Below are 26,790 nucleotides of genomic sequence, written 5' to 3'. Positions count from 1 at the left end.
CTTTTTGCCTTTCTTGTCCTTGACCGGAAAGGGCTTAGACACCACTGTCTTCGCTGCCGTTGTCGGCTTGGTGGGAGGTGGTTGCTGGGGTGCTGGAGGTTTATAGGGCTTGAATGTCAAAGCCCTACGTAGGAGGGAGTCTTGGTGACTTCTTCCACCTCTCAGCAGCCTGCTCCACGTCCTTAGGCTCAAAACAGGTTCGTTCCCATAACAGAAAAATGTCTGAGCCTGTAGATTTCGGCTAGGGGCCTCCCGGTACTGTCTTGGAGTCCTTCGACTCCCTCCTGGGAGGGATGCAGGACTCCAACACCGACGGAGGCAGGCTCTTCTCCGATCTTATTCGAGAAGACTTTACCGCGTGAGATGGGGTTTTCCCTCACCTCACGTGACTCCCCTGAGGACGGGAAATCCTTGTCCGAAGGGGAGGGAGAAAAAGTCTGAGGGGGAAGGGTGCCTGCCTCGAAGACTTACGAGGAGACAGCTTCGTCCTCGGCGAAGTTACCCCGTCCGAAACTCCTCTCTTCCACTTCAGAGGAGTAGATGCAGCCAAGGATTTGTGGCCCTACTCAGAGAGAACAGGCTTGAAAGCCTGTGCTACCGCTCTGATCAGAGCCCCACACCAGGGTTGCCGGCTGACGGCTACGCTGTCAGACACTCCCTCTGGAGGGGGGGGGGGTCGCCTGTAAGGAGAAAGAAGATAAGGAAGAAATGTCCCTGGACCTTTCTGGAACCTTCCCCCTTACCGGCGAGCGCGCTGATCTGCGCTTGCGGGGGGGGGGATGCGGTGATGGCGACCATACCGCGCGTTGTCCTGCAGCCTCGCGCGTGGGAGAGTATTGGCGATTGCGCTGGGGAGCGCGCTGGTGCTCGCGCGATGGGGAATACCATGGGCTCGCGCGCGGGAGACTGCTGGCGTGCGTGAGCGAGACTTCATAGTGTGTGCAGGAATCAGATTGCGTGCTTGCGCGCGCGGGCGCGCAGGATCAGAATGAAGAGCCCATGTGGGCGAATGTTGGCCCGCGCGCGCGCAACTATTGGCGTGCGTGCGTACAAGATTGTTGGCGCGCGCGTGCGGAAGACTATCGGCGCGCGCGTGGGAGACCATCAGTACCTGCGCGCGAGAAAGATCGTCGGCGCTTGAGCGCGTAAGAAGATCGTCAGCGCTTGTGGGCCTGTGAAGATCGTCGGCGCTTGCGCGCGTAAGAAGATCGGCGAGCGCACGCGAGCGAAGGTAGCGGTGCGCGCGCAGGAACCCATCGGTGCGCGCGCGGGAACCCATCGGTACCCGCGCGCGGAAGATCGTCGGTGCTTGCACGCGTAAGAAGATCGTCCGGAGATCGGCGAAAGCGCGCGCTTCACGCCCTAAGTTGAAGGATCAGCTGGGGAGCGCGGGCGCTGGCAGGACGATCAGGAACTGGAATGTGCCCTTTGGAAGGGCCAGCATCCACCGATGGGACCGTAAAAGGTCCGTGTTAGAGTTCAGGACCGAAGTCCAAAGGACCACGTTGCAGCACAAGGCTGACGCCCCTTAGGGACGTTGGATCAGCAAGCTGACCTTATCAGGAGCGATCCTCCGAAGAGGAGTCTCTATGAGTGGCCTCTCTCGCGAACGAGAGAGGTGACACTTTGTAGAAGAGACCTGAAGACACTCGTGGTGACGCCCCTTAGGGCCGTTGGATCAGCAAGCTGACCTTATCAGGAGCGATCCTCCGAAAAGGAGTCTCTATGAGTGGCTTCTCTGGCGAACGAGAGAGGTGACACTTTGTAGAAGAGACCTGAAGACACTCGTGGTGACGCCCCTTAGGGCCGTTGGATCAGCAAGCTGACCTTATCAGGAGCGATCCTCCGAAGAGGAGTCTCTATGAGTGGCCTCTCTCGCGAACGAGAGGTGAAACTTCGTAGAAGAGACCTGAAGAAACTCGTGGTGACGCTCCTCAGGGCCATTGGATCAGCAAGCTGACCTTATCAGGAACGATCCTCCGAAGAGGAGTCTCTATTAAGGTATGGGAAGTTCTCCCTCTGAAGGGAGAAAACCTCACACCTGGGGAGGAAACCTCCCTCGAAAGGGAAGTTGTCCAACCCCTGGAGGCGAACCTCCTCAGCATTCTAAGATGATCTGAAGTGCTGGCACGTTGTCACGGGAGTACTTCTAAGAGAAGGGATAACGCCCATGACGACGTCCTCTGAGGGATGGCAGCGACAGCAGATTCCTCAGTCATGAATAGGACAGCTCGGCAGCGACAGCAGATTCCCCAGTCATGAACAGGACAGCTCTGCTTTGTTGGCACTCTTTAGTCGAACGAAGAAGAACTGCCTAGTTAACTAGGAAAATAAAATTAAATAATTATTTTAACAGAAATTCCCCCAGGAGGAACTCCGAAGAGGAACCCCGAGGGAATAACATAAAATAAGAATTAAGTATGCGCCCTCCTTCCCCAGATGACATTCACGGGAGAAGGGGGGCGGAGTAACTGTAATAAAAACATTATTATAACAGAATTATAATTATCTAAATCATCTAAGAATATACACTAATAGTGAGAACCACTGACCCCCCGAAGTGAAGTGTTCCCCATGGAGAAAGCTGAAAAGTTAAAATACAATTAGATTTCACTAAAAATAATTGAGACAAACAACGGAATAGCTACCTAATCCGCAACGGGAAAGGAGTTATCGTAATAGTACGTAGAGAGAGACCGTAGTCAAAAAAAAAAAAAAAAAAAAAAAAAAAAAAAAGCCACATTCCCTTCACTGAGAATCCAAGTTTCCCGTAGGAAAAGAGGCAAAGCAAAGATAATAGATGAATAAAGAGAGTCCAGGCGATGACGATTCCCCTGCGGCGGCCGAGTTAACGGATATAGGCCAACGGGAAGACCGATGGACCAGAGAGGGAGAGGTCGTTCCCCACGAAGTGTCATTGTCGTACATCACACACACAGCACAAACACTGAAAAGAAAACTTACTACATTTCTATACACAAATATATACATAAACATTAAGAATGTTTATATATATACAGTATTACAAGTATAAGAAAAAGTAAGTAAAAAGACAAAAAGCATTAATGGGTGCCAAAGAGGCGAGGGTGAGAGCGGACACGTCCGACTACCACCCGAGCCGAGAGCAAAAAGAGCTCAAGCGCAGGTGTGTGTGTGAGGGGGTGAGGTAGCAAGCTACCCTCCCTACCCCCCCGCTAACTAGCGGTATGGTAGTAAACCCTCGTTAAAATTCTAATGGCTCATCATTTCAGCTACGCCGAAAGTAATTACCCATATTAAATAGCGTGGTTTGTATTTCAGTTACGGAACAAATACTAATTTACAATATTACCGTATAATGTATAATTGTGTAACTTGTGACGGTAGTCTTGATCATCTAACAAAAGTAAACGACGGAAAAGAACATACACAGAATTCGCTGCTTTTATTTTATAATATGTTACTAACGCAAATATTACATGCATTATTACTGAATACAGCTATGTGAATCATCAGTTATCAAAATCTGCTTACAATATTCTAAATATAGCTGCACTTTTTAGCCCAGTATAGACATATAGTTTGGTAAACAGTCTAGCCTGGTTGAGCATTTCATACATCAATGAGAGTTCTAATCTTGATGTTTTCATTTACGTATCAGTAAGGATGTCTTCAGTAAAAGTATTAGATTATAAAGTGTTTCAAGAGTGTATAATGGGTTTATTAAATGTGAATTGTATAAAGCAAATACAAAACTTTGTAAAATAGGGATTACTATATAAAAGATAAAAACTGCTAGAAAAAGTTTTGATTCCTAAAAGAAACAACAAAAACCAAAGACAAAATATTATGTAGCATCCTTAACTAAAAAGCAAAATAGTTTGGAAAGATATTGCAAGAACTTTTACTTGAAAATAATATAGCTTATGAAACGAAACATGCATGCAAAAAACAGCATCATTGAACAGCTTTAATACAAAATATTAAATGAAAATACATAACTGTATGCATAAATAGACAAAAGGTAGTAATGATGTGTCTTATGAAGTAAAACATATTTAGTATTATAAAGCACTGATTAAGAATACAGTATTATTAACATAATTTTAACATTATATACATATTCCTTACCTGTACACACGAGCTGAGGGTGATTATCCTACATCCACCATTAACAGATATAGCTACGACTAAACCCCATTTTTCCCCAGATTGTTTATTTTCTATCTGGAAGTACCGTCTGTCTGCTCGGGACACTGGTATATTACACGAAGAGGCTAAACTAGGAATCTGAAAACAATGAAAGTATATTATATTACACTACTTAAATTGTTTGCAAAACTTCTTTGGATTACTTTGAGCCATACAAAAGCTCCAAATATCAATGTCATGACATTTTCCCAAATAGGTGGTATTCTATAATACACTTTTCTGCATCCTTACTAAAAAGATTCCTTGGTGCCATAATATAGTGAAATAAAAGTTCTTTAAAAATGCCAAACAAAGCATTTTCATATCCTATACTGTAAACAAGAAAGGAAACCAGGAAAAAATAGTAATGAAGCAATTAATTTTGGTGTAATAATTAGTAGTCTGAAAATTGGACATAACACTGCCTGATTTTTTTATATGCTGTACTAATATAAAAAAAAAACAATGTCCACATACTGGAACTACAAAAATTATTTTCAATTTAAACTCCATCACCATTAAAATTTAAAGCAAATAATAAATCACTGACATAAAATATTTACCTTTCGCATGCATGAAGCAACATTTTGAAATTGCAAAATCACAAAATTATAAATGTTCATAAGACTTCATAAGTTAAAATATTGTCAACAACTAAAACTACTTCTAAATCAATCAGGGCTAATCTCCTAAAAAATTATGCGATTAAACTAATACTGGCATAAAAGGGATTTTGACGAAGGAAAAATCTATTTCTGGGGAGAGACCTGTGACGCCCGGTGAAAAGGGTCCTTCTTTACACTTTTCTAATATAAACCTTCCAAATATACTAAAGAAAGATAAAAGCATGGAATGCAGAGGTTACAACCCTCGCGCGATCACCTTGTGGGTGTCGTGTATTTAACAAGGGCGTGTGAAAAAGAAAGACTACCATTCACTACCTTTCAATTGCCTAAAAGCAAATTTTGATAATAAAGTTTATTTTTATGCTCAACTTATGTTCAAATTGCTTCTCTCTAGAGATTGCTGATATCAACGTTCAAACCTTAAACCTAAAAAAAATTCCTGTCTTCTTTCCCTCAATCGGCTTAGGTCTTTAGTTTAGTATTGAGACAATCTATCAGATAATGGCAATAACCTTAGCTAGAGTGGGCCATACTTTAATTTGCCCTTTAGTCTCGGTTTTGTACTTGATTCAGCTTGTCATTTACAGATAATTCTATTGCTGTGGGACTTCTCCACAGATAAATGTGAATATGGTTATAAATTATTCTTATTGATGTCATCTACAGGTTTCATTGATAATTACAGCATACATTGTCCAAGGTAGCCAAATTAAAAATTACAAACTTAAAAGAAACTAACTTTTAATTTATAGATAAATCAGTAGACAAGGTTAATTATTTATAGCAGGAATGATGGCTAATACCACTCCAGCTATTAACTTGTTTAGCTTCAATAATGATGAACTTCAGAAGCTCTTTGTCATCAATAGTTTCTTTTTGTGAAATTTTCAAAAGCGTGTATGTCTTCGAGCTAGGCAAAAATATAGAGAACCCTGATCAGTTTCAAACCCTAGCCTATCTTATTAAGTTTTGTCTAGTGGTTCTTGTACACCAATCAGTAAGAATTCTCAAGATACAAAGCACATTAAAAAGTTAAGATTCTCTTTTAGAGCCTTAAATTCCTATTTACTTCCTTTTTTCTGCTACACAAACCTTAGCTTTTCTGAAATCTAGTCAGCTCTATTTGATGTCTAGATCTCTAGATCACTGGAGGATTAAGAGCTGAATTACTAACTCACAATCTTGGGCTACGATTCTTCTAATGTTTATATACACAGTTTAAGTAAGTTTTATTACACAGTAACAGGTTGTGAATGTTTTTCCATTTAAGAAACTTTTAAACAATCCACTCCATTAGCAATAGCAGCAATGAAACTTAAGTACTTTAGATTTCACGGGCAAATGTTTTGATAAAAAATCTCATTTAAGTCAACTAGAAAGCTTGATAACATTAGCCTGAATATGAAAGGTCAATTTAGAAACATTAATCGTAAATAATACATGCAGTAACAATGTTAACTGTTACAAGAAAATATAAGAAAACTGGAATAATGAAAAAATGCACATCTAGACAATGTAAAATATCTCTAAATAGTATAAATTATCAGTGTAAAACTTTTATTGTTAACAAAAGAAAGGAGCTGGAAACCCCACTTACTGTAATCTTGATTGTACGATCTTTGTCAGCAGCGCAATCAGTGACAAGGGAAGATGCTCTAGTATGTTTTTGAATAAGTTGTTTCACTTCTACTTCTGCTCCTGATTCTACAGTTACTTCATCAACATTTTCTCCACCTTCAGTAGCAACCTAGATGATTTAAACAGAATTAAAAGTTAGAAAAAAAAAAATCTGTTGTGATCTTTCAAATACATTTCAATATTCTTAATTCCAACTGGTGAGGGAATTTTATTACCATAATAAAGAAACCTTTGGGTGCCCATTAACCTTATGTATGGAGATATTTGTATGAATATATGTAATATCATTTTTGTAATAAAATTTATTTCTATATTCACCTTAACATTACTTCTCTCTAGCAGCTCAGTTTTATCATAATTTTTCAGTAAAACTAAAAAATTCTATTTTTCTTTCCTTTCAATAGATATATACCTCTAGTAAGGTAAATAGACAATCTAGCAGTTACTGGCAATCAGAAAATGACTTGAAAAAGCCAGACTGCCTTTATTTTAATTCTCATGTCAAAACTATGATCTATCTTCCTAAGACAACAAATTAGTGGGAACGAGTTGAAATTTTGTATATTTCTTTGAACCTCTCCCAATGTTCATATTGCTGACTCCCACACACTGAGGGAGGTGGGCACCACTGAAGGAAAGAGAATGGTTATTTATAATTTTTTTTTAATAAAATTGATTAACATTCTAGACTCACATGCAGTTAAGTCTATCATTAATAAATTATTCCATAAACTTTTTTGAAATATGGAACACCAGATTGTTTCCCTAAATATCCCCTAATTATGTATTTATATAAATCTCAATACCATGTAGCTACAACTATGATTCTTTAAACAAATGAAATAAATTAATCAAACCCAAAAATGTAATTAGACCACACCAAGATTCTTCAAGAATAAAGACTTGATACACCATTAGGCTGCCACAAAAACCTTTTCCAAAGAAAGATTTCTAAAAAATTTAAGAGATGTTATTATCATTACTAGTTAAACTACAACCTTAGTTGGAAAAGCAGGATGCTATTATCCCAAGGCTTCAATAGAGAAAATAGCCTGTTGAGGAAACAAAATAAGAAAACAGATAAAATAGTGTGCCTGAGTATACCCTCAAGCAAGAGAACTCTATCTCACAGCAAAAAGGCTATGAGACTATCGAAAACTTACGATAACAATGGTTTGATTTTGGAATGTCCTCCAAGAAGAGCTGCCTACCATAGCTAAATACCCTGAACAATTACACTGTGGCAGTCAACCCCTGGGTGATGAATTGTTTTGTTACCTTAAGTGCTATCAGATGTATGAGGTAAAAGGAGAATGTGTAGAGAATAGGCTAAACTATTCAGTTTTTGTGTAGGCAAAGGGAATTGAGCCATAACCAGAGAGGGATTCAATGTTGTACTATCTGGCCAATCAAAGGATCCAAAAACTCTAGCAGTAATATCTCAATGGGTGGCTGGTGCCTTGGCCATCCTACTACAGTGGCAGCAATGAAAACACCATGAATCCTAACCCTCAAGGTTTTCATTAGACTTAAATACAATTGTTTGTGAGACCCATTTACATTTTGAACCTATTCAACATGAAAATAATTGAGGTGTATCAATCATCTTGGTAGTAGTCATTTATGATGACTTAGAAAATACGCAGAATCATTACTTATCTTAAGCAACTTATCTAGATACCTTTCAGAAATGAGTTTCCAAAATGATTGATAAAGAAATGTAGTATCTCATCAGAGTTGGGCTCTTCTACTGTGCTTTCCTCATGCCTACATTTACACCATTACGAGTTAACCCGTAATGAACTATAGTCAATTTCTTTTAATGAGGCAGATTTGCATCGCCTCGCAGCGGTGCCCTTTTAGCTCGGAAAAGTTTCCTGATCGCTGATTGGTTAGAATTATCTTGTCCAACCAATCAACGATCAGGAAACTTTTCCGAGCTAAAAGGGCACCGCTGCGAGTCGGTGCAAATCTGCCTCGCTAAAAAAAAATTGACTATAGTGGCTTAGCTTGCAAGCGAACGACGTACACTTCCATCCAAACCATGATGCAACTGATTGCCTTTTACCAAAACTTCAACTAGATACATTTTATTCCAAGGGAATCATGATATGCCATGCCATCCACATATGAAATGGGAGGTTGTTTTAGAGTGCTTACTTCAGTGAGTGGAGGAATCTTTAGACTCTGGCTACCAACTCTGTCATCAGCCTTGCAACCTAATTGTCTATGACAATTAGCCAGGATTGTGGGAAGGCAAAGGTTTCATAGCAGAAGAATCTAGAGTAAATAAAGAACTCTAAGTTCTATGAGAGGGTCTCAAATATGTAATGCTCTGTGCACCATCAGACTCTACTCCTCTAGACCCAGCTCAAAAAGTCATGTTAGGGTTACAAATACGGCATGTTAATTTAAAATTACTGTCTTTAATTGAATAATCACTGCCCTTAGATTTTACAAAAGAGGTTAAGGATGTTTAGAGCTTTTGAAGTTTATCAAAGTCAAAACTAGACTCATTAAGGGGCCCGGCCAGTATGCCAATGTATGGGGATATACAACGAAAAATGCAAAATCCTGAAAAAATTAACTAAGCTTTGTATGGCAATGGAGAATGCGTACACAAAATATTTTGTCAAAATTCCTCTTACATTCATAGTTACAAGGTAATTTGTAAAAGTAACCCAATAACCCAAAAACATTAATCCCTAAAAGAAAATGCAGTATTTCTTATGTTATCATAAATTTTGATAATTATTACATTTTAATATAAAACAAATTGCGAGCAATGGATCTGTATATATTCCATGAGTCAGATGACAGGAAATCACAAATTTTAAGTAATTTGTATTTTTCCTAACAGAACTTACCTCGAACTACTTTCTTAGGAGTATCTGGGATCTCCTCCCAACCGACCAGAATTTTGTGTAGTTTCCCCTATCTCCGTTTTCTATAGTGGGTACCTCTGACAGAGGAATACGGGCCATGAGGCGACCCGGGGTCAGAGAGCGTGCTCGCCCCGGTCTCGACCTCCAGTAAGTTTATGATAGATAAGGTTCCAAAAGTCCTGTAAGGCACTCGGGGCAGGATGGGTGGGCCATAACCCGAAAGTAGTTCGAGGTAAGTACTGTTAGGAAAAATACAAATTTCTTAAAATTTGTGATTTGTTCCAACACAGAGTACTTACCTCGAACTACTTTCTTAGGAGACTTATACTTTAGGAGGTGGGAGTGGCCTTCCGGACCGAGAGACCGTTGGAGAAGGGAAACACGAACCTAGATAGGAGGCTAGGTTCTGCTGACCCAAAAATAGAAAAGAGAAACTAGGGAAAACTACGCAAAAACTATCTTAGTGTCCAAGTAACTCACCTCTGTAAAAGTTCTCGGAGACGTATTCGTTCACTGAAAGTGTATCCCATGGAAGGTGAAGGAATCAAGGGCCATGGAGGGGAAGGGTGATAAGGGGGGAAAGGTAAGGAAGGAACCTGTGTCTCTTGGACTTACCACCCACAGCTTCCCCGGGGCTACACTTTTAAATCTTCTGGAGCGCAGAAATGACGGGACTAAGCGAGAAGCCGTCCAAAGATTTTCTAGAACAGTCCTTTAGGAAGTGAGCTGTAAAGGTGGACTGCCTTGACCAAGTGCCTGCCCTCAGGATCTGGCCCACTGCCATGTTCTTCTCGAAGGCCAACGAAGTACTCAGGCCCCTAATATCATGGAGTCTAGGCTTTCCCGGAAGGGAGACCCCGGAACTGTCGTAGGCTCTCATGATTACCTGCCGTAGCCAGAAGGGGATCATGTTCTTAGAGACTGGCTTCTTCACTAATCCTGAGGAGACGAACAGACTCTTGATCCCAGGTCGAAGTCTGGAAGTTCTCTCTAGGTACTTATGCACCGCTCTGACCGGGTATAGTAACAAGTCCCTCGGGTTGTCTGAACGCGGAATCGCTGGCACTGAGAACCCTTCAAACTTAGGGTCCCAGTAAGCTGGGTTCTGAGTCTTGGCTACGAAGTTAGGTAAGAACCTGAAAGCTGCTTCTCGCCAACCCTTCAAGTGTGAGACCTCGTATGACAGCCCATGGATCTCACTTACCCTCTTTGCCGACGGAAGGGCTAACAGGAAGACCGTCTTGAGGGTGAGCTCCTTATCCAGGATATCTTTGAGGGGTTCACAGGGAGGCTCTGACAGCACTGTCAGCCTCTAGCCACATCCCACTGGGGTACCCTAGAGACCGGGGGGAACACGACTGCTCGAAACTCTTGATGAGCATCGAGATATGTCTAGACTCTCCTAGATCGATGCCTTTCAGGAGGAAGACTTGGCCCAGCGCCGCCCGGACTCCTTTGATGGCTGGTAAGGACGTGCCCACTTCATCCCTCAGATAGACCAGGAAGTCGGCTATCTCATGAATGGAGGCCGCTAACGGCCTGATGTTCTTCGCGGTGCACCACTTGGTAAAGGTAGCCCATTTTGCCTGGTATACCGCGACCGAGGACCGTCTTGGGTAACCCGACATCCTTGTTGCGGTCTTCGACGAATATCCTTCCCTACTTAGGAGACGCTCGATAACCTCCACGCATGTAGGCGGAGGGACCGAGGGTTTTCGTGAAAACTTTGGAAGTGTGGTTGCCGGAGGAGGTCTGGCCTGTCTGGAAGGGGCCAAGGCGGAAGGCGCGCCAGTTCCTTTAGGTCCGCGAACCATTCTCTCTCCGGCCACCAAGGCGCTACCAAAGTCATCCAAAGGTTGTTCGCCCGCCTCACTCTGTTGAGAACTTGTCTGAGCATTCCGAAATGGGGGAAGGCATATACGTCGAGATTGTCCCAAGGATGTTGAAAGACGTTCTCTAACGCAGCTGTTGGATCTGGCACAGGAGAACAAAACACGGGGAGCTGTGCGTTTAGCCTCGTGGCGAAGAGGTCTATTACCGGAGAGCCCCACTTCAGGATGACGGTCCGGGCCACTCTCGGGTGTAGGGACCATTCCGACCCTACTACTTGACCCACCCTGCTGAGGCCGTCGGCTAAGACGTTCTTCTTTCCCGGAATGAACCTGGCTGTGACTTTGATCTGTTCCTCCTCCGCCCATTCCAGGAATTCCGTTGTGAGACTGCACAGCTCCCTTGACTTCAGTCCTCCTTGCTTCTTCCCGTAGGCCACCACCGTGGCGTTGTCGCACATCAGAGCCACGGTGCTTCCCCGGAGTAGATGGACGAATCCTCGGCATGCCCTTTGCACGGCCATCAGCTCTAGCACGTTTATGTGACGGCTCTTCTCCGCGAGGTCCCATTTCCCTTTCACTGACTCGTCGAGAACATGGGCTCCCCAACCCTCCTTGGATGCGTCCGTGAACAGCAGCACCTCCGGAGGGTCGATTGCGAGGGGCATTCCTTTGAGGGTGTTTGTCCTGTTGTGCCACCACTTCAGAACTTCCTTCGTCTCCGGGAACACCGGGACTATCTTGTGCGGGGAGTCCCCCTGGTTCCAGAGCTCCTTCAGGTTCCATTGAACACCCCTGAGTTTGAGCCTCCCCTGGGGAACCAACTTCTCTAATGGCACGAGGTGGCCTACCAATCTTTGCCAGTCCTTGGCTCTCCTGGGCTGGTCCATTAGGAAGGGTCGGAGTATCTGATCCAGATTGTCTAGCCTCTCTGAGGAGGGGAAGGCTCTCACCAACTGGGAGTCTAGAACCATCCCCAGGTAGGTCATCCTGGTGGAGGGTATCAGCTGTGACTTTTTCAGGTTGATGGTGATACCCAAGACACTGCAGAACCGTAGAAGCTTCGCGCCTTGCTCCCTCAGTGCTCCCTCTGAGGCTGAAAGCAACAACAAGTCGTCTAGGTACCGAATCAGGCAGATGCCCTGCTCATGTACCCAGGGTGAGACTGTTGCAAAGACCCTCATGAAGACCTGAGGGGCTGTCGACAGTCCGAAGCAGAGGGTTCTGAATTGTAACGTTTGGGTACCCCATTTTACTCTTAGGAACTTCCTGCTGGGGGGTGGACAGGGATCTGGAAGTAGGCGTCCTTGAGATCTATGGACATCATGAAGTCCCCTTCTCTCAAGGCCACTAAGACTGACTTCGGGGTGTCCATCTTGAAGTTGGTCTTGCACACGAACCTGTTGAGGGCTGAGAGATCTATGACCGGTCTCCAACCCTCTGTCGCTTTCTCCACCAGGAAGAGTCTGCTGTGGAACCCCGGTCCGGGATTCCTGATTGGTTCTATCGCCCCTTTTGCGAGCATGGCCGATACTTCCTCCTGCAATGTTGTTCTTCTCAAGAGGTCCTTGGGTACCAACCACTCCGCCAGTTGGTCCGGGATCAGAGGGGGCGGTTCCGATAGGAAGGGCAACCTGTACCCTTCCTTCAGCACTGCTACGGTCCATGGATCCGCTCCGTGGTCCCGCCAAGCTTGCCAAGTGTGTTTGAGGCATCCCCCTACCTGAGGCTTCGGCAGGAGTAGGGGGCCTTCCTTCCTATCTCCTTCTTGAGGCGCGGCTGGAATACCCTCTCCTGGAGTTTGAATAGGTTGGTCTGAAGTTCGACTGTGGGGCTGAACTACCCCTAAGGGAGGGCTGCGAAGCCTGGTGCCAAGACACCGACGGGGAGTCCCTCCTCGGCTGGACCGGCGAAGCACGGGATGGGTGAGGGACGTCTGAAGAGGGTCTCCTGTGGGCTGGACGTCTTGCGGGCGGGGGTCTGGGCTCTCCCACTTCCTTAAGTTTCCTGACCCTCTCCATGGTCTCCTCTACTGCCTTCAGGGGGAACACCGACTCGCCCCACACTGGTGAGTTCCTCAATGCCCTCACCTCCCGCTCGTGTAACCTCCTACACAGCTTGCTCAGTACTGTGTCCCTCTTCCGCAGGACCCAGTTGGCCACTTGAGAGAGAGACTGGTAGGAGAGGAACTTGAGCGCTTTCCCACCCGAACTAATCAGTTCCCTCAGTAAGGACTGATTCTCGGGGACGGAGAGGTCGTGAGATGCCTGGAATCCCACCAACGTGCAGGCCCACCAGTCCAACCACGAAGACACGTAAACTAGGTCCTAGGCCATATCCTCCATCATGGAGGTTTCTGCTGGGGAAATACACACCGGAGCGGAGGATGCCTCATCTTCAGCCACTCCTTGGTTCAGAATAGCGATCGCTGGCTCAACCGTACAGGGACCTCCGCGGCGCCCCTCCGGGAGATAAAAGCGTTTTTGCGTTTAAGTCCCTGGAGGAGTTTGGAGGCGCTCTGGTTCCTGGGGGCGTTCGCCTGGCTGGCTATGAACCTATCTATATGGTCCATACCCAGCTTCACGTCCCTTGCCAGGGGAAGGGCCAGGGAAGGCTTTTGCTGTACTGGATTATCTACCAGTCTGCTAAGTCCGGAGAGCCAAGCTTGTTCTGCCGTGGGTTTTGGGTCATCCAACCTATGGTGCCGCCTGATGAGGGCCAAGACCTTCCTGTAGGTGGAGACTTCGTCCGTAGAGCATTCTCCCCCTTCTACGAGGCCTTCGGCTATCTGATCCTCCGCATGAGCAGCCCCGTCGATGACGGAGGGTTCCGCGTGAGGGGGAGGCATCTTCCTCTCGTGCCGAGCCATGAGCGGGTCGACCCGCTGAACGGGCGGATCCGCTGGGACGGGAGTAGCCGTCATGGGTCTACTCCCTCCTGCGGAGCTCCACGGAGCTGCGGGCTTTTCCGTACCAGCCGGCTGGCTCTGTCGTTCAGGGATCGCCGTTGAAGGGCCAAAGGCCGGGACAAAGCTGCCAGGCCGAAGGGGCAGCTCTCTCCGCTGGGCGGATGGAGCTGGAACCTTCGCGGACTTATGCTTGCCAACCGAGACCTGGTGCGACGGCCTCAGACGATGATCGGGTCTGCTGGAAGTGCCGTGCCGCGAGGGTGGTGAAGGAGCTCTAGGGAGCCAGCCAGAGGTGCTCGGGGTGGCAGTAGCTTTTAGGAGGTGACTTCGGGGGATGGTGACTCGCACCCATTCACCTTTCGACGAACGGCTCCTCTTGTGCTTTTTCCTGGAGGTTCTGGACCATCTCCTGGCGTGGCGTGATCACGAGTGGGACCTCTCCCGTCTCGTCCTCGAGTCCCTTGGGCCTTCGTCCTACGAGGAGAATGAGTCCGACGCGAAGGAGAAGAATGATGACTGGGAGGAAAGAGAATCTGCTGAGTCGTCCGAAGCGTCTCGAGTTGCTGGTGGATCTTCGTGCCAGTCCGCTGGCGAAGAAGGCTGTAGAAAGACGGGCGGGAGCGTTGCCGATGGCGCCACGGGGAGACCAAGGCACCTTCTTGCCGGTGAACCAGGTGTCGAACTCCTCCTCCAGTCTCATGGGCAACCTGAAGGGCGTCCTCGGCGGCGCCCATGCGACGGGGTCCGAACTCAGTGAATCTCCTTCCTTCTCGGCGTCTCCTCCAGTCGCTGACCTACCTGAAACACACACCCAAAAAGCGGGGGAAGAGGCCGTAGCGGGCTTCCCCCACATCGAATCGTCGGTAGAGACAGGCCCTGCGGGCACCAGGACCGCGTCTCCCGAACACACTCCCGTCCCTCCCTCAGGCCCCCTACTTGCCTGAACTAACACAATATCCCCACCAACAGACATCACAGACTCCTGGGGAAGGGCATCGGGTGACGCTAGGGGTGAGGAAATGCTGGACTTCTTCGGCAATCTCTTGGTAGCTTTCTACTTCTTCGTGCCGTAGCGCACCCACTGGATCTCGTTCCAGGATTCGCACTCCGGACACGTGGCTGTAGGGGAACAAACACTGCCCCTACACGAAGAACACAAAGAGTGGGGGTCTACCTCCGGCTTGGAGAGAAAGGCCCCACAAGATTTACTGGCAATAGGCCCAGGGCAACGGCGGGGATGCTCCATTACGAAACACTAAAGCACCAGTCGACACAGGGTCACAGAGGAAAGAGTAGGATAAGGTAAGGATTAAACACGAGGGGACCACGTGGGTATCGTGTGACACACAAAGGGTCGCACTGGGTAAAGAGAGTGCGGCGAGATGTTAATCACGACGCGACCAGAAACTTACTGGAGGTCGAGACCTGGGCGAGCACGCTCTCTGACCCCGGGTCGCCTCATGGCGCGTATTCCTCCGCCAGTGGTATCCACTATAGAAAACGGAGATAGGGGAAACTACAGAAAATTCTGGTCGGTTGGGAGGAGATCCCAGATACTCCTTAGAAAGTAGTTCGAGGTAAGTACTCTGTGTTGGAACAAGTTATAATTACAACCTTCAGTGCTAGCACAAACCTCAGAGAGAGTACATGTTTGAGTTTGACCTCTGACATTCGCTCGCTTTTATTATTATTATTATTATTACTTACTAAGCTATTACTCTAGTTGGAAAAGCAGAATGTTATAAGCCCAGGGGCTCCAAAAGGAAAATATCCCAGTGAGGAAAGGAAATAAGGAACTACAAGGAATTTAATCAAAAATTAAAATGTTTTATGAACAGTAACAACATTAAAATAAATATTTCAAACATAAACTATAAACACTTTAAAAAACAAGAGGAAAAGAAATAAGATAGAATAACGTGCCTGAGTGTACCCTCAAGCAAGAGAACTCTGCCCCAAGACAGTGAAAGACCATGGTATAAAGGCTATGGCACTATCCAAGAACATAGAACAATGGTTTGATTTTGGAGTGTCCTCCTATAAGGGATGCTTGCCATAGCTAAAGAGTCTCTTCTACCATTACCAAGAGGAAAGTAGCCACTGAACAAAAACATTTCAATAGTTTATCCCTTGAGTGAGGTAGAACTGTTTGGCAATCTCAGTGTTGTCAGGTGTTTGAGGACAGGAGAATATGTAAAGAATAGGCCAGACTATTCGGTGTATGTGTAGGCAAAGGAAAATGAGCCGTAACTAGGGAGAATGATCCAATGTAGTACTGTCTGGCAGGTCAAAGGACCCAATAACTCTCTAGTGGTAGTATCTCAATGGATGGCTTTTGCCCTGGCCAACCTACTACCTACGTCTATTTTTCTTGGTTTCGGTAAGAATTTCATCATTTCAAAGAGGAAAAGACAATTTCAACATCTTGCTAACATAAGGAAGAAGAAAATTTGCTCTAATAAGAGTCCAGAGGTGGGTAATATCGGCGATATTAGCGGAGTTAGTGAAGGAGAGAGAGTGTTGTAGATGAAGGAGCGACCGTCTCACCTAAAGAAGCAAGATATTGAGCAAAGACATCTTCATTTATGATTAAATTATGATAAATAACATTGTTTTGGTTTATTAATATCCAAAATGAACATAAATTTCATAATAATCATAATTTATTAATACTGTCTTTGTAAAAATACAAAGAAAATCTTTGAACGCCTGTATCTCAAAACTACTTATTGACCTTCAAATTCCATCTTTTTCCTTAGTTTTAAAGAGATAACATTGAAATTTAGTATATTATTAGACATCATAAAATAATCAAATAAGAGCCCTTTTTTCAAATTTGTGTTTCATATTTCTTTCTTATTTTTTTTTTCTTGATTTATAGGGTTTATTTTTTTACCATAATGAAAAATTCATATCAAGCAAAAAAATTACTTTTAGAAATAAAACTCTATTTGATTGGACGTCTATACAGTGTATAGGGTAGTAATCCCAGGTCTTCATATTAAGTATTAAGGGAGGAGATAGAATTAGAAAAACACTAATTTTCGGGATAAATCTCCCTGGCGTCTCAAAACCGAAGGTCAGAGGGAAAAATCCTATGCAGTTTGGAGATGTCCCAAGTCATCTTATTAAGTGGTATTGATTGATTGAAAGTTATTAAGTGGTATGAATATCAAAGTCCTGTCCTTAAAAAACGGCATTAGTTGGCCGCCCCCCTTCCTGTAAGTCTGCCACACCTCGGATGAACAGCCCAAGGCTCTCGTCTTCCGCAACGTCATTGCCAGATCTATGAGGGAATCATGTGCTAGAAAGTTACTGGATGTGTCTGTCATGATGGAGGTACATAATCATAATGGCTCTCCATCATTCAATCGAAAGAGAGGGAGACCATCATTCCATTTCCAACGAGAAATAGAAAGATTCTTATTGCAAATAGATACAATATTTAATCTGAAAAAGAAGTTCAGAGCTGGTATGTCATTATCCTCACTATAATCAACAAACCTATTCTTCTTTGGATTTTCCCTGGAACAAAAACCAAATTTGCATTTACAGTGTACTTTCAACTTTCATTTTGAAATGCAACCATAGAAATATACTTTTCCATAAGAGTAACAGTGTAGCCTTCACACTCCTCATAATGGTTGTCTAAATCACAATACTGTCCACGACTCAAGACACAAAGAGAATGAAGATCATAACTGTCCAGAAACAATTCCTCTAACAAACTACGCAGATAGTTACTAACAAACCCAAAACACATCTTTTGCTAAAAGCACTAAAAAACACTAAATCTGTACAATCTAGAGTTAGGAGCCAGTCACAAGCCAACAGAAATGCAGAGGCCAAAGACAAAGGCAGCATGGTTTGCCCAAACCATTGGCTCATGTCCATCAACTGATAGATTGCCTCTTTACTTTACTAAAGGAATAAGTCTATTGAAAGGAAAGAAAATGGAATTTTTCTTAGTTTTAAGGGTAAACATAGATAAAACCAAGCTTCCAGAGGGAAGCCATATGAACATCAAGGTAGGTTCATGGAAATAATTGTGGAATACAAATGTTTTTAGTTTAATGTTAGTTGTTTAAAAAAAAAAAAGTGTGTTATTAGGATAAAATAGTGAAGTAAGAATTTTAAAAATTTTAAGATAATCATATATCTTATTTGCCAATGTAAAATAGCATACCTTCCTTAAACGAGAGTTTTTTAAAGCTATCATAAAATGATATCAAATACACACAAATGTTCTTTGTTTTCAAACCTACTGCTGCACTGTATATTCTATAAAACTACATAGATGGCTCCTTGGCAGCCTGTCAAACTGCCTGGTAGACGTTATATCAGATGACATTTAACTTCTTGAATATTAAAGGCCTTCCATTTATTTATTATTATTTAGATGCTCTATCTATCTACTACATATAAGGTCTTCTACTTGTGTTTCTTCTCAAGTTTTCAGAACTATATTAGTCTCCACACACCTACTTTACTTTTTCAGTATCTACATAGAAACCTTAAACAGATCTATCTTCCATCTACAATAACCACTGAACCTTTTTTTCCTAAGATCACCACAAATCTCAATTATTTCAATTCTTCTTACAATCTAATAATAAATGAGCAAGTCATCTGATGGCATTACCCTTTTCTTTCACCTGCATTCAATGTTCACTTCATTACCACAAACACAAGTTGGTTTCCAAGGATACTCTTCTCTTTAAACCTTTACCATACACTCTGTTAGCTTCTTTCCTTCATCTATCTCATCATCAACACTTCTCTCACCATACCATTGTACAGTATATTTACTCAATGACATCCTGTAGGAATCAACCCTTCTCATTCACCCACAGTCTGAGCTGGTATTATTCCCTTCATCTCCTTGGTTCCCCTTTACCTGAACTACTTTAGTTTTGCAAACGCTCACTTTCAACTTTCATTATAGAACTCATCTTTACTGAAATGCTTTATGACTTAGATGTTGGTTACTGGAAAATTCAGATAGCAAGTAATAGTCATTCTGTCTATCAATTAGGATAAAATCTACTACAGCTTGAATAATATTTATCCTAACAAACTTTGTCATAAAATCTAAAATGCTAGCAAATTAAATTCTCAAGAGCTTTCATTGATGTTTATATTCTTACAGAACAATCATGCAGTGATTGCAAACAAAACCTGGCATTACTTGCAATAATATAATCAGTTATATTTCTGAGCTATATATAAATAGATTTCATCTAAGAGTGTACATGTAAGACCACAATCTACGCAGAATTAAAAAGTAATGTAGCTTGAAAGATTAAGTTAACTGGGTGTAGATATTGATTAAACTTATGCAAATATGTTTATAATCTTATTTTCTATTAACATTATACAAACATAAAGGATGGAATATCATAAATGTAATTAAAATAGTACTCTACTACAAAGCAACTTACTTATAGTTCATAGTCTTTTATATATCTTGCTGTAAAATAATTACTTAATTCGGATCTTACCTGAAAATCAGAGCCTTTCACAACCACATTGATATGCATGCCAGTGTAATTAACAATGCGGTACGGGGCTGTAAGTGTATCTCTTGCTGTTAGCTGACGCTTGTATGCATCAGTGAATGCTTCAGACAAAGATGTCAAAACTTCAAAAAATGTTCTTGTCATTGTTATTTGAAGCGGTGCCTGAGAAAAAAAAATATTATCAGATAAATCATAAATGAGGGGGTATGAATTGCAAATACGAATAAACAGATCGACATGGAGATAACTCCTCTTCTTGGTAGTGTGTCATCCACTTAGTAAGAAAAAATGCAGTGTAAAAACCGACTCATTATCCATCGAACTGATAAATCACACTAGTGGCTAGGCTTGTGTCTATGAGATCATAGAAATGCATGGTGAATTTCAAAATAATGTATAATTTCTCTACATAAAGGGTAGCTTTAAGTTTCATAGAAGTCAAAGTATAAATTTCTTTTATTGAATCTAATACCTACAGTAACCAAAAAGTCTAATTCTTGATAATGTATAACCTTTAAAATACTTACCCTAGCTGTAACAGAAAGACATGTAACAGCTTGTTGTAAACCCAATTCTTCAAAATCAGTCTCATCAATGTCCATGGCAGAGGTAGGAGACAGTGCTGGACTCACTGATGGGGTATTGAGTTGACTAGAAGTCAGCTCTTGAGACATCTTGGGAGGATAAAAGCAGTTGGATAAAACCAGATTAGGTATGTGTACGATACAATAAAAAAACTCCTGGTACAACATAGGTCACTTTTGCATTTATTCAAAGTTACCTTCCAAACCATCCTCATTATAAATTGTCAAACACTTCTAGAAGTTATTTAGAGCTTTAAAATTCTCATCAAATTGACCTAAAAATAACTATTCTAATCAACTTGACCTACAGATGTAAATTGATAATATTTGGCTCTTACAATAAACTGAAACTTGGCATGTGATCCTCTGAAAACCGAAAGAGCACACAAATTATTTGCCGAGTGAATTGGTTTTATGGCTTTGCTGGCTCAATCCTGTGCAATATTTTACAGTCCTCAAGATACTTTCTATTTTGATAAATAAATGATACACACTGCCAGATCTATGGTACAATTTCCCAAGAGAAATCACTTAGATATCTAGCTACAATGAAATGATATTTATTATTTTCATGCATAGTAACATCATACATATTTTGGTAATAAAGAATTTTGGAAAATTTTAGAGTCCTTTTCCCACACAGTGATCTTAGTTTTTTAAGAAAGTAAGAAATCTATGTATGTAATCAAAATGCCTGTAAGAAAAATATAAAGCAAAACCTTTAACAACATTAAGATTTACTGTACCTCAAAGTCCAGTTCCCATGGATGAAACGCTGGGGGTCCATTGACTTCAAGGTACTCAACTGGTTCTAATAGAGGTTCCCACACAGCCAAACGAGGATTGTAATATGCCAGCTCTATTTTTGAATTACCATTAACTTCCAACTGAAAGATGAAAATAATTACAATTCTACATTGAAAAACTACCTTACTATAGTCAAACCAAAGTGGCGAGTGAGACACGGAATATACTGCGTCAACATTTGATGATTTTGGTCATTTTACCTGGAGATTTTGGTTTAGAGAAGTTCTGAAACAGAAGATAAATTAAGGTCTTAAAGGTGAGTGGGTTCTGTCAGTCGTAATCGCGGATAGATTCTCCTTTTCAGCTTTTATTGCAAGAGGTCAGAGGAAAACAATTAGATTGCCATGAGCTTTTTTTGCTTCTTAAACCAGCGGTAATAGCCTATAAGGCAACCAGAGATACAGGGAGGGCATTAATAGATTAAAAGTCATTCAAAACTATAATTCTCTGTAAAACCCAAGTCCTCTTCATGAGATTGTTTCCATATCTTTAATTGTGTGTGTATATACACTTATACAAATAGATAGATATATAGAGACAATCTAATTTATTTTCAACTGTGGCAAATATGGAGTAATGCACATAGGTTATAGTAACCCACAATCAGATTAACCACTGCTGGGTAATGAAATAGAAAGTGTGGACCTGGAGGAAAATCTGGGTATTATCATCAGCAAGGATTTGAAGCTCACCAAATAGAGGATGGAAGCTGAAAAGAAAGCACAGAAACTAATAAGTTACATACAGAGACAATTCAAATACAGAACTCCGTTCACCATGTCACTGTTTACTACATCAGCTGGAAGTCTACTCCAAGTATTTGCTATTTTGTATGCAAAGAAATTGCCACATTGAGTGGTGTTGAATCTTTTCAATTCCAGTTTGTATCCGTTATCTCTGAACTATTTTGCGCAAAGCATGAATAGATTGTTATAATCTACATTTGCTTTTACTTTAGAATTTTGAATGCCTCTATTAACTGTCCCCTTAGTCATCGAGTTTATAGATCAAATAAGTTCAAATGTTCCTTCCTCCGTCTGTATCCAAATTCCCTTAGTGTTGGAACTAGTTTGGTGGCCCCAGCTTGTACTGCTTCCAGTCTCTCTATATCCTTCTGAATACTTGGAACCCAGAATTGTAGCTGGGGTCTTACTAGTGATGTGTACAGCTGTAGTACAGTGTCTTTGTTTCTGTATGTGAATTGTCTTTTTATGTAGCCTACTAGATTTTGTAATTTTTTTTCAGTTTTTATGCATTTTGGTGAACTTCAAATCCTTGCTGATAATACCCAGACCTTCCTCCTGGTCCACACTTTCTATTTCACTACCTAGCAGTGAGTAATCTGATTGTGGGTTACTATAACCTATGTGCATGACTTTACATTTCCCACAGTTGAAAGGCATTTGCCATTTTCTGGACCATTTAACTAGCTTCATTAGATCCTCTCTTAAGGCTTCTACATCTTCCGAGTTTGCAGCATTTATGAATATTTTAGTACTGTCGGCAAAGTTGGTTATTCTACTGGTTAATCCAACTATATCTATGTCGTTAATGTATATCAGAAATAGCAATGGGCCAAGGACGGATCCTTGAGGTTTTCTGCTTGTAACAGCTGCCCACTCTGAAGCTTCTCCATTGATTACAACTCTCGGTTTTCTGTTTGTTAGCCAATCTTTGATCCATTCAGCTGGCTTGTTAATGATGCTTAGTGCTCTAATTTTGACCATTAATTTTCTATGAGGAACTTTGTCAAAAGCCTTTAGAAAGTCTAGGTATATGATGTCTATTACATGCTTTTGTCATAAATGCTATTCATGTTGTGGAAAAATTGAGAGAGAGAGAGAGAGAGAGAGAGAGAGAGAGAGAGAGAGAGAGAGAGAGAGAGAGAGAGAGAGAGAGAGAGAGAGAGAGTGTGTGTGTGTGTGTGTGTGTGCACGCGCGCACTTATATTTATCAAAGAAAGTTCAGAGTGGGGTTTTGAAAGATTTTGAGTTAGTAAGGGACATGCTTTAAAATTATGTATAAGCTAAACTTAATTTACTATAAAACCTCAAATTAAATATTTCATTGAAATTTGATTACTGTAATGACTCCTTGGCACTCAAAACTAAAATACCTTATGAATCTGAATGTAAGGTCCATTTTACCTTATGTGAACGAAAGCCAGTAGTTGTTATGGAGGCACTTGCTTGAAGTTTTACTAAAGGAATTGGTGCTGAGCCTGATCCAGCCTCTAAGGTTATGAGAACATATTCCATGTCTACCAGTGCCATCTCTCCACCAGGCCCCGACAAAAGAGGAATCAGAGCATTTTCTTCATCACCAATCATGGCTTCCTGTCCCTCTTCTATAAAATAAAATAAAAAATTATATTTTCTAAAATTAATGCATGTTACTCATACCATAAGGTAAAAACAGAAATAATAAGTTATTTATATGTCTGTACTGTGTTTTACTAAATAATCATATATATCAATAACTAATGCCAGCTATAAAAATTCTGAAGCAGAAACCACCAATGGACACTGAAACAAATGCTAAATCAAGGAAAATTACAAAACGGGAAAAACTCCCTGTCATAATATCAAATTCTTTTAAATCAATACATACCATGAAAGTCTTTCCCCAGTCAATATGGCAAACTATATAATTTCTAAAGCAATAAAGTAAATTCTACTAATATCAATACTGTATTCACTATATCTGTTTTACTATTGCTTAACCTGAAAATCCCTTAGAGAGTAATCAAGACATAAAACAAAAATATCCTCTCCTCTATCAAAGATATAACACATACACACACGCTCATATTTAGCTATATCCATAATATTAGAATTGGAAAGGAGACAAATCTGATAAAAAAATATGAAAAATCGAAGACAAAACTTACCAACAATTAAAAAAGGAAAATCAGATGTATTTAGTGGCTTAGGATCCCATAAATCAGACCAGTTCTTGAAAACATTTGATGTATCAATTTCTTCATTCTCTAAATTAGATATTCCAAGGGCAATATTGCTAAGTAGCTCAATGGTACCTGAAATAGATAAAGATTCTTCAGTAAAAGTCCTCCACTTTTTAAAAACAAATATAAAACTTGATAAAACTACATCTATATAGTGATTCATACATATAAAATTGTTGCTATTTGTTTTCTAAAAAAAAAAATCTGATTATTCAGCATATTTCACAGAGAATCAGAAAAGTTCCAAAGTGATTTCACGATACTATAGAAATAATTGATGAAAGATTCAACCTTGTAATTCAACTTTTTACAGGGAAGGCTTTATCCAAAAATACAAATATGTTTATGGATGGAGTACAAATTCTTGCCTTAGTAAAAAAAAAAAAAAAAAAAAAAAAAAGAAAAAAAAAAAAAAAAAAACTTTGTCAATCAAACGATAATAAGGATCCAATCATACAAATATCTATTTTTTTTTATACTAGAGCTTATAAGGTCCCTCCACATCGTTAATAGTGGTAGAGGCTGAATGCACAATTAATGATGTGCCCCTAAAACAAGTTAGAGTGGAACTGGGAAGAAAGACAAGCATATAAAGAGAAGAGCTCCATTGCTGCAATAACAGGTACACCACTATGCAAAATCCTTAATATGAGGACTCTATAGCTATAGATACCTTCATTGCAGAAACCTCAGAATTTATACTGTTACTATTTGGACTGGTAACAATGTCACAAGTCCAGTGACTAACAAAAAAAAAAAAAAGTAAGGATAAAAGCAAAGAGTAATGATACCAAGACACTAATAATCAAAAACGCCTTTACAATGAAATTTATAAATCTCACAAAGCAAAACAAAAGATACAAATTACAAATATAGTACACAAAAAATATAAAAGGTAGAACTGCATGAGGCAGTGACAAATTTACAGACTCCTATAATTCTGATATGGAGTAAAAAAGTACTAAATTGTCCACTACCATTATATTACTGCTATAGTAGTTCGTACAAAGAAAAATATTGTAATATAAGTAGGTCATCACCAATCTGGCAACTATGGGACGGGATGGTGCCTCCTATCCATTTTTCCGGATTATCCATATATTACAGGTAGTCATCGGCTTAAGACCGATATAGGTACTGAGGCACGTCGTAGTCAAGATATTGAAGTTTCCAGTCATGATTCAGCAATCATCTAAGTAATATTTTATCAATATTTTCTTACTGTATATCATTATTCCATTTTGTTGTTGGTGATATTTACATTGGTTGAAATCACATGTTGGTGATATATATTCATCATAAAACAATCACATGTTGCAAACATACAATTCAGCTATCATGGTGGAGATGGGTTTATTTCAAGTCTATGAAGATTCCTGATTTCGACAGGAATATGTAGGGGGACTTGTCATAAACTTATTATCCCTCTTGATGGCTCAGTTGGTAGAGTCCTTGCAGGCATGGTTTCCGGCCGAATAGGCAGGGGTTCGAATCTCTACCCGGCCAGAAGCTGTTACCATAAAATGAATTCCAAGTGGATATATATTCCCAAGATAGAATTCGGTATTAAATGCCATTCGTGGGTGATATTTACATTGATTGAAATCATGTGTGTTAGTGATATATATTCATCATAAATAACCCCGTGTTGCAAACTCATAATTCAGTTATCATGGTGGAGATGGGTTTATTTCAAGTCTATGAACAGATTCTTGAATTCGACAGGAATATGTACGGGGACTTATCATAAACTTATTAATTCTCTTAATGGCTCAGTTGGTAGAGTCCTCGTAGGCATGGTTTCTGGCCGAATAGGTAAGGGTTCGAATCTCTACCCGGCCAGAAGCTGTTACCATAAAATGAATTCCAAGTGGATATATATTCCCAAGACATAATTCGGTATTAAATGCCCTATGTGGGTGATATTTACATTGATTGAAATCACGTGAGTTACTGATATATATTCATCATAAAACAACCACGTGTTGCAAACTCTCAATTCTGCTATCATGGTGGAGATGGGTTTATTTCAAGTTTAAGAAGATTCTTGAATTCAACAGGAATATGTACGGGGACTTGTCATAACCTTATTATCTCTCTTGATGGCTCAGTTGGTAGAGTCCTTGCAGGCATGGTGTCCGGCCGAATAGGTAGGGGTTCGAATCTCTACCTGGCCAGAAACTGTTACCATAAAATGAATTCCAAGTGGATATATATTCCCAAGATAGAATTCGGTATTAAATGCCATTCGTGGGTGATATTTACATTGATTGAAATCACGTGTGTTAGTGATATATATTCATCATAAAATAACCCCGTGTTGCAAACTCACAATTCAGTTATCATGGTGGATATGGGTTTATTTCAAGTCTATGAAGATTCCTGATTTTGACAGGAATATGTATGGGGACTTGTCATAAACTTATTATCCCTCTTGATGGCTCAGTTGGTAGAGTCCTTGCAGGCATGGTTTCCGGCCGAATAGGCAAGGGTTCGAATCTCTACCCGGCCAGAAGCTGTTACCATAAAATGAATTCCAAGTGGATATATATTCCCAAGATAGAATTCAGTATTAAATGCCATTCGTGGGTGATATTTACATTGATTGAAATCACGTGTGTTAGTGATATATATTCATCATAAAATAACCCCGTGTTGCAAACTCACAATTCAGTTATCATGGTGGATATGGGTTTATTTCAAGTCTATGAAGATTCCTGATTTCGACAGGAATATGTATGGGGACTTGTCATAAACTTATTATCCCTCTTGATGGCTCAGTTGGTAGAGTCCTTGCAGGCATGGTTTCCGGCCGAATAGGCAGGGGTTCGAATCTCTACCCGGCCAGAAGCTGTTACC

At 41.3% G+C, this 26,790-nt stretch overlaps 1 protein-coding gene across 1 annotated transcript in view; it reads right to left on the bottom strand.

Annotated features, from left to right (window-relative positions):
- Vps13 (vacuolar protein sorting 13C) overlaps nt 1–26,790 on the bottom strand; it is a 469,226-nt gene that overhangs the window by 162,142 nt on the left and 280,294 nt on the right. Inside the window, exons 37-43 of the mRNA XM_068346310.1 lie at nt 23,857–24,003; nt 23,114–23,313; nt 20,906–21,046; nt 20,103–20,249; nt 19,558–19,737; nt 6,394–6,543; nt 4,111–4,269 (exon numbers count right to left, since the gene is read on the bottom strand). Coding sequence (XP_068202411.1) covers nt 4,111–4,269; nt 6,394–6,543; nt 19,558–19,737; nt 20,103–20,249; nt 20,906–21,046; nt 23,114–23,313; nt 23,857–24,003 — 1,124 coding nt within the window. The remainder of the gene's footprint in view (nt 1–4,110; nt 4,270–6,393; nt 6,544–19,557; nt 19,738–20,102; nt 20,250–20,905; nt 21,047–23,113; nt 23,314–23,856; nt 24,004–26,790) is intronic.

Source organism: Palaemon carinicauda, chromosome 22, assembly GCF_036898095.1.
Source record: "Palaemon carinicauda isolate YSFRI2023 chromosome 22, ASM3689809v2, whole genome shotgun sequence".
Lineage (NCBI taxonomy): Eukaryota > Metazoa > Arthropoda > Malacostraca > Decapoda > Palaemonidae > Palaemon > Palaemon carinicauda.
Note: the sequence above shows the minus strand (reverse complement) of the source record. Positions and strands in the feature narration are given on the sequence as shown.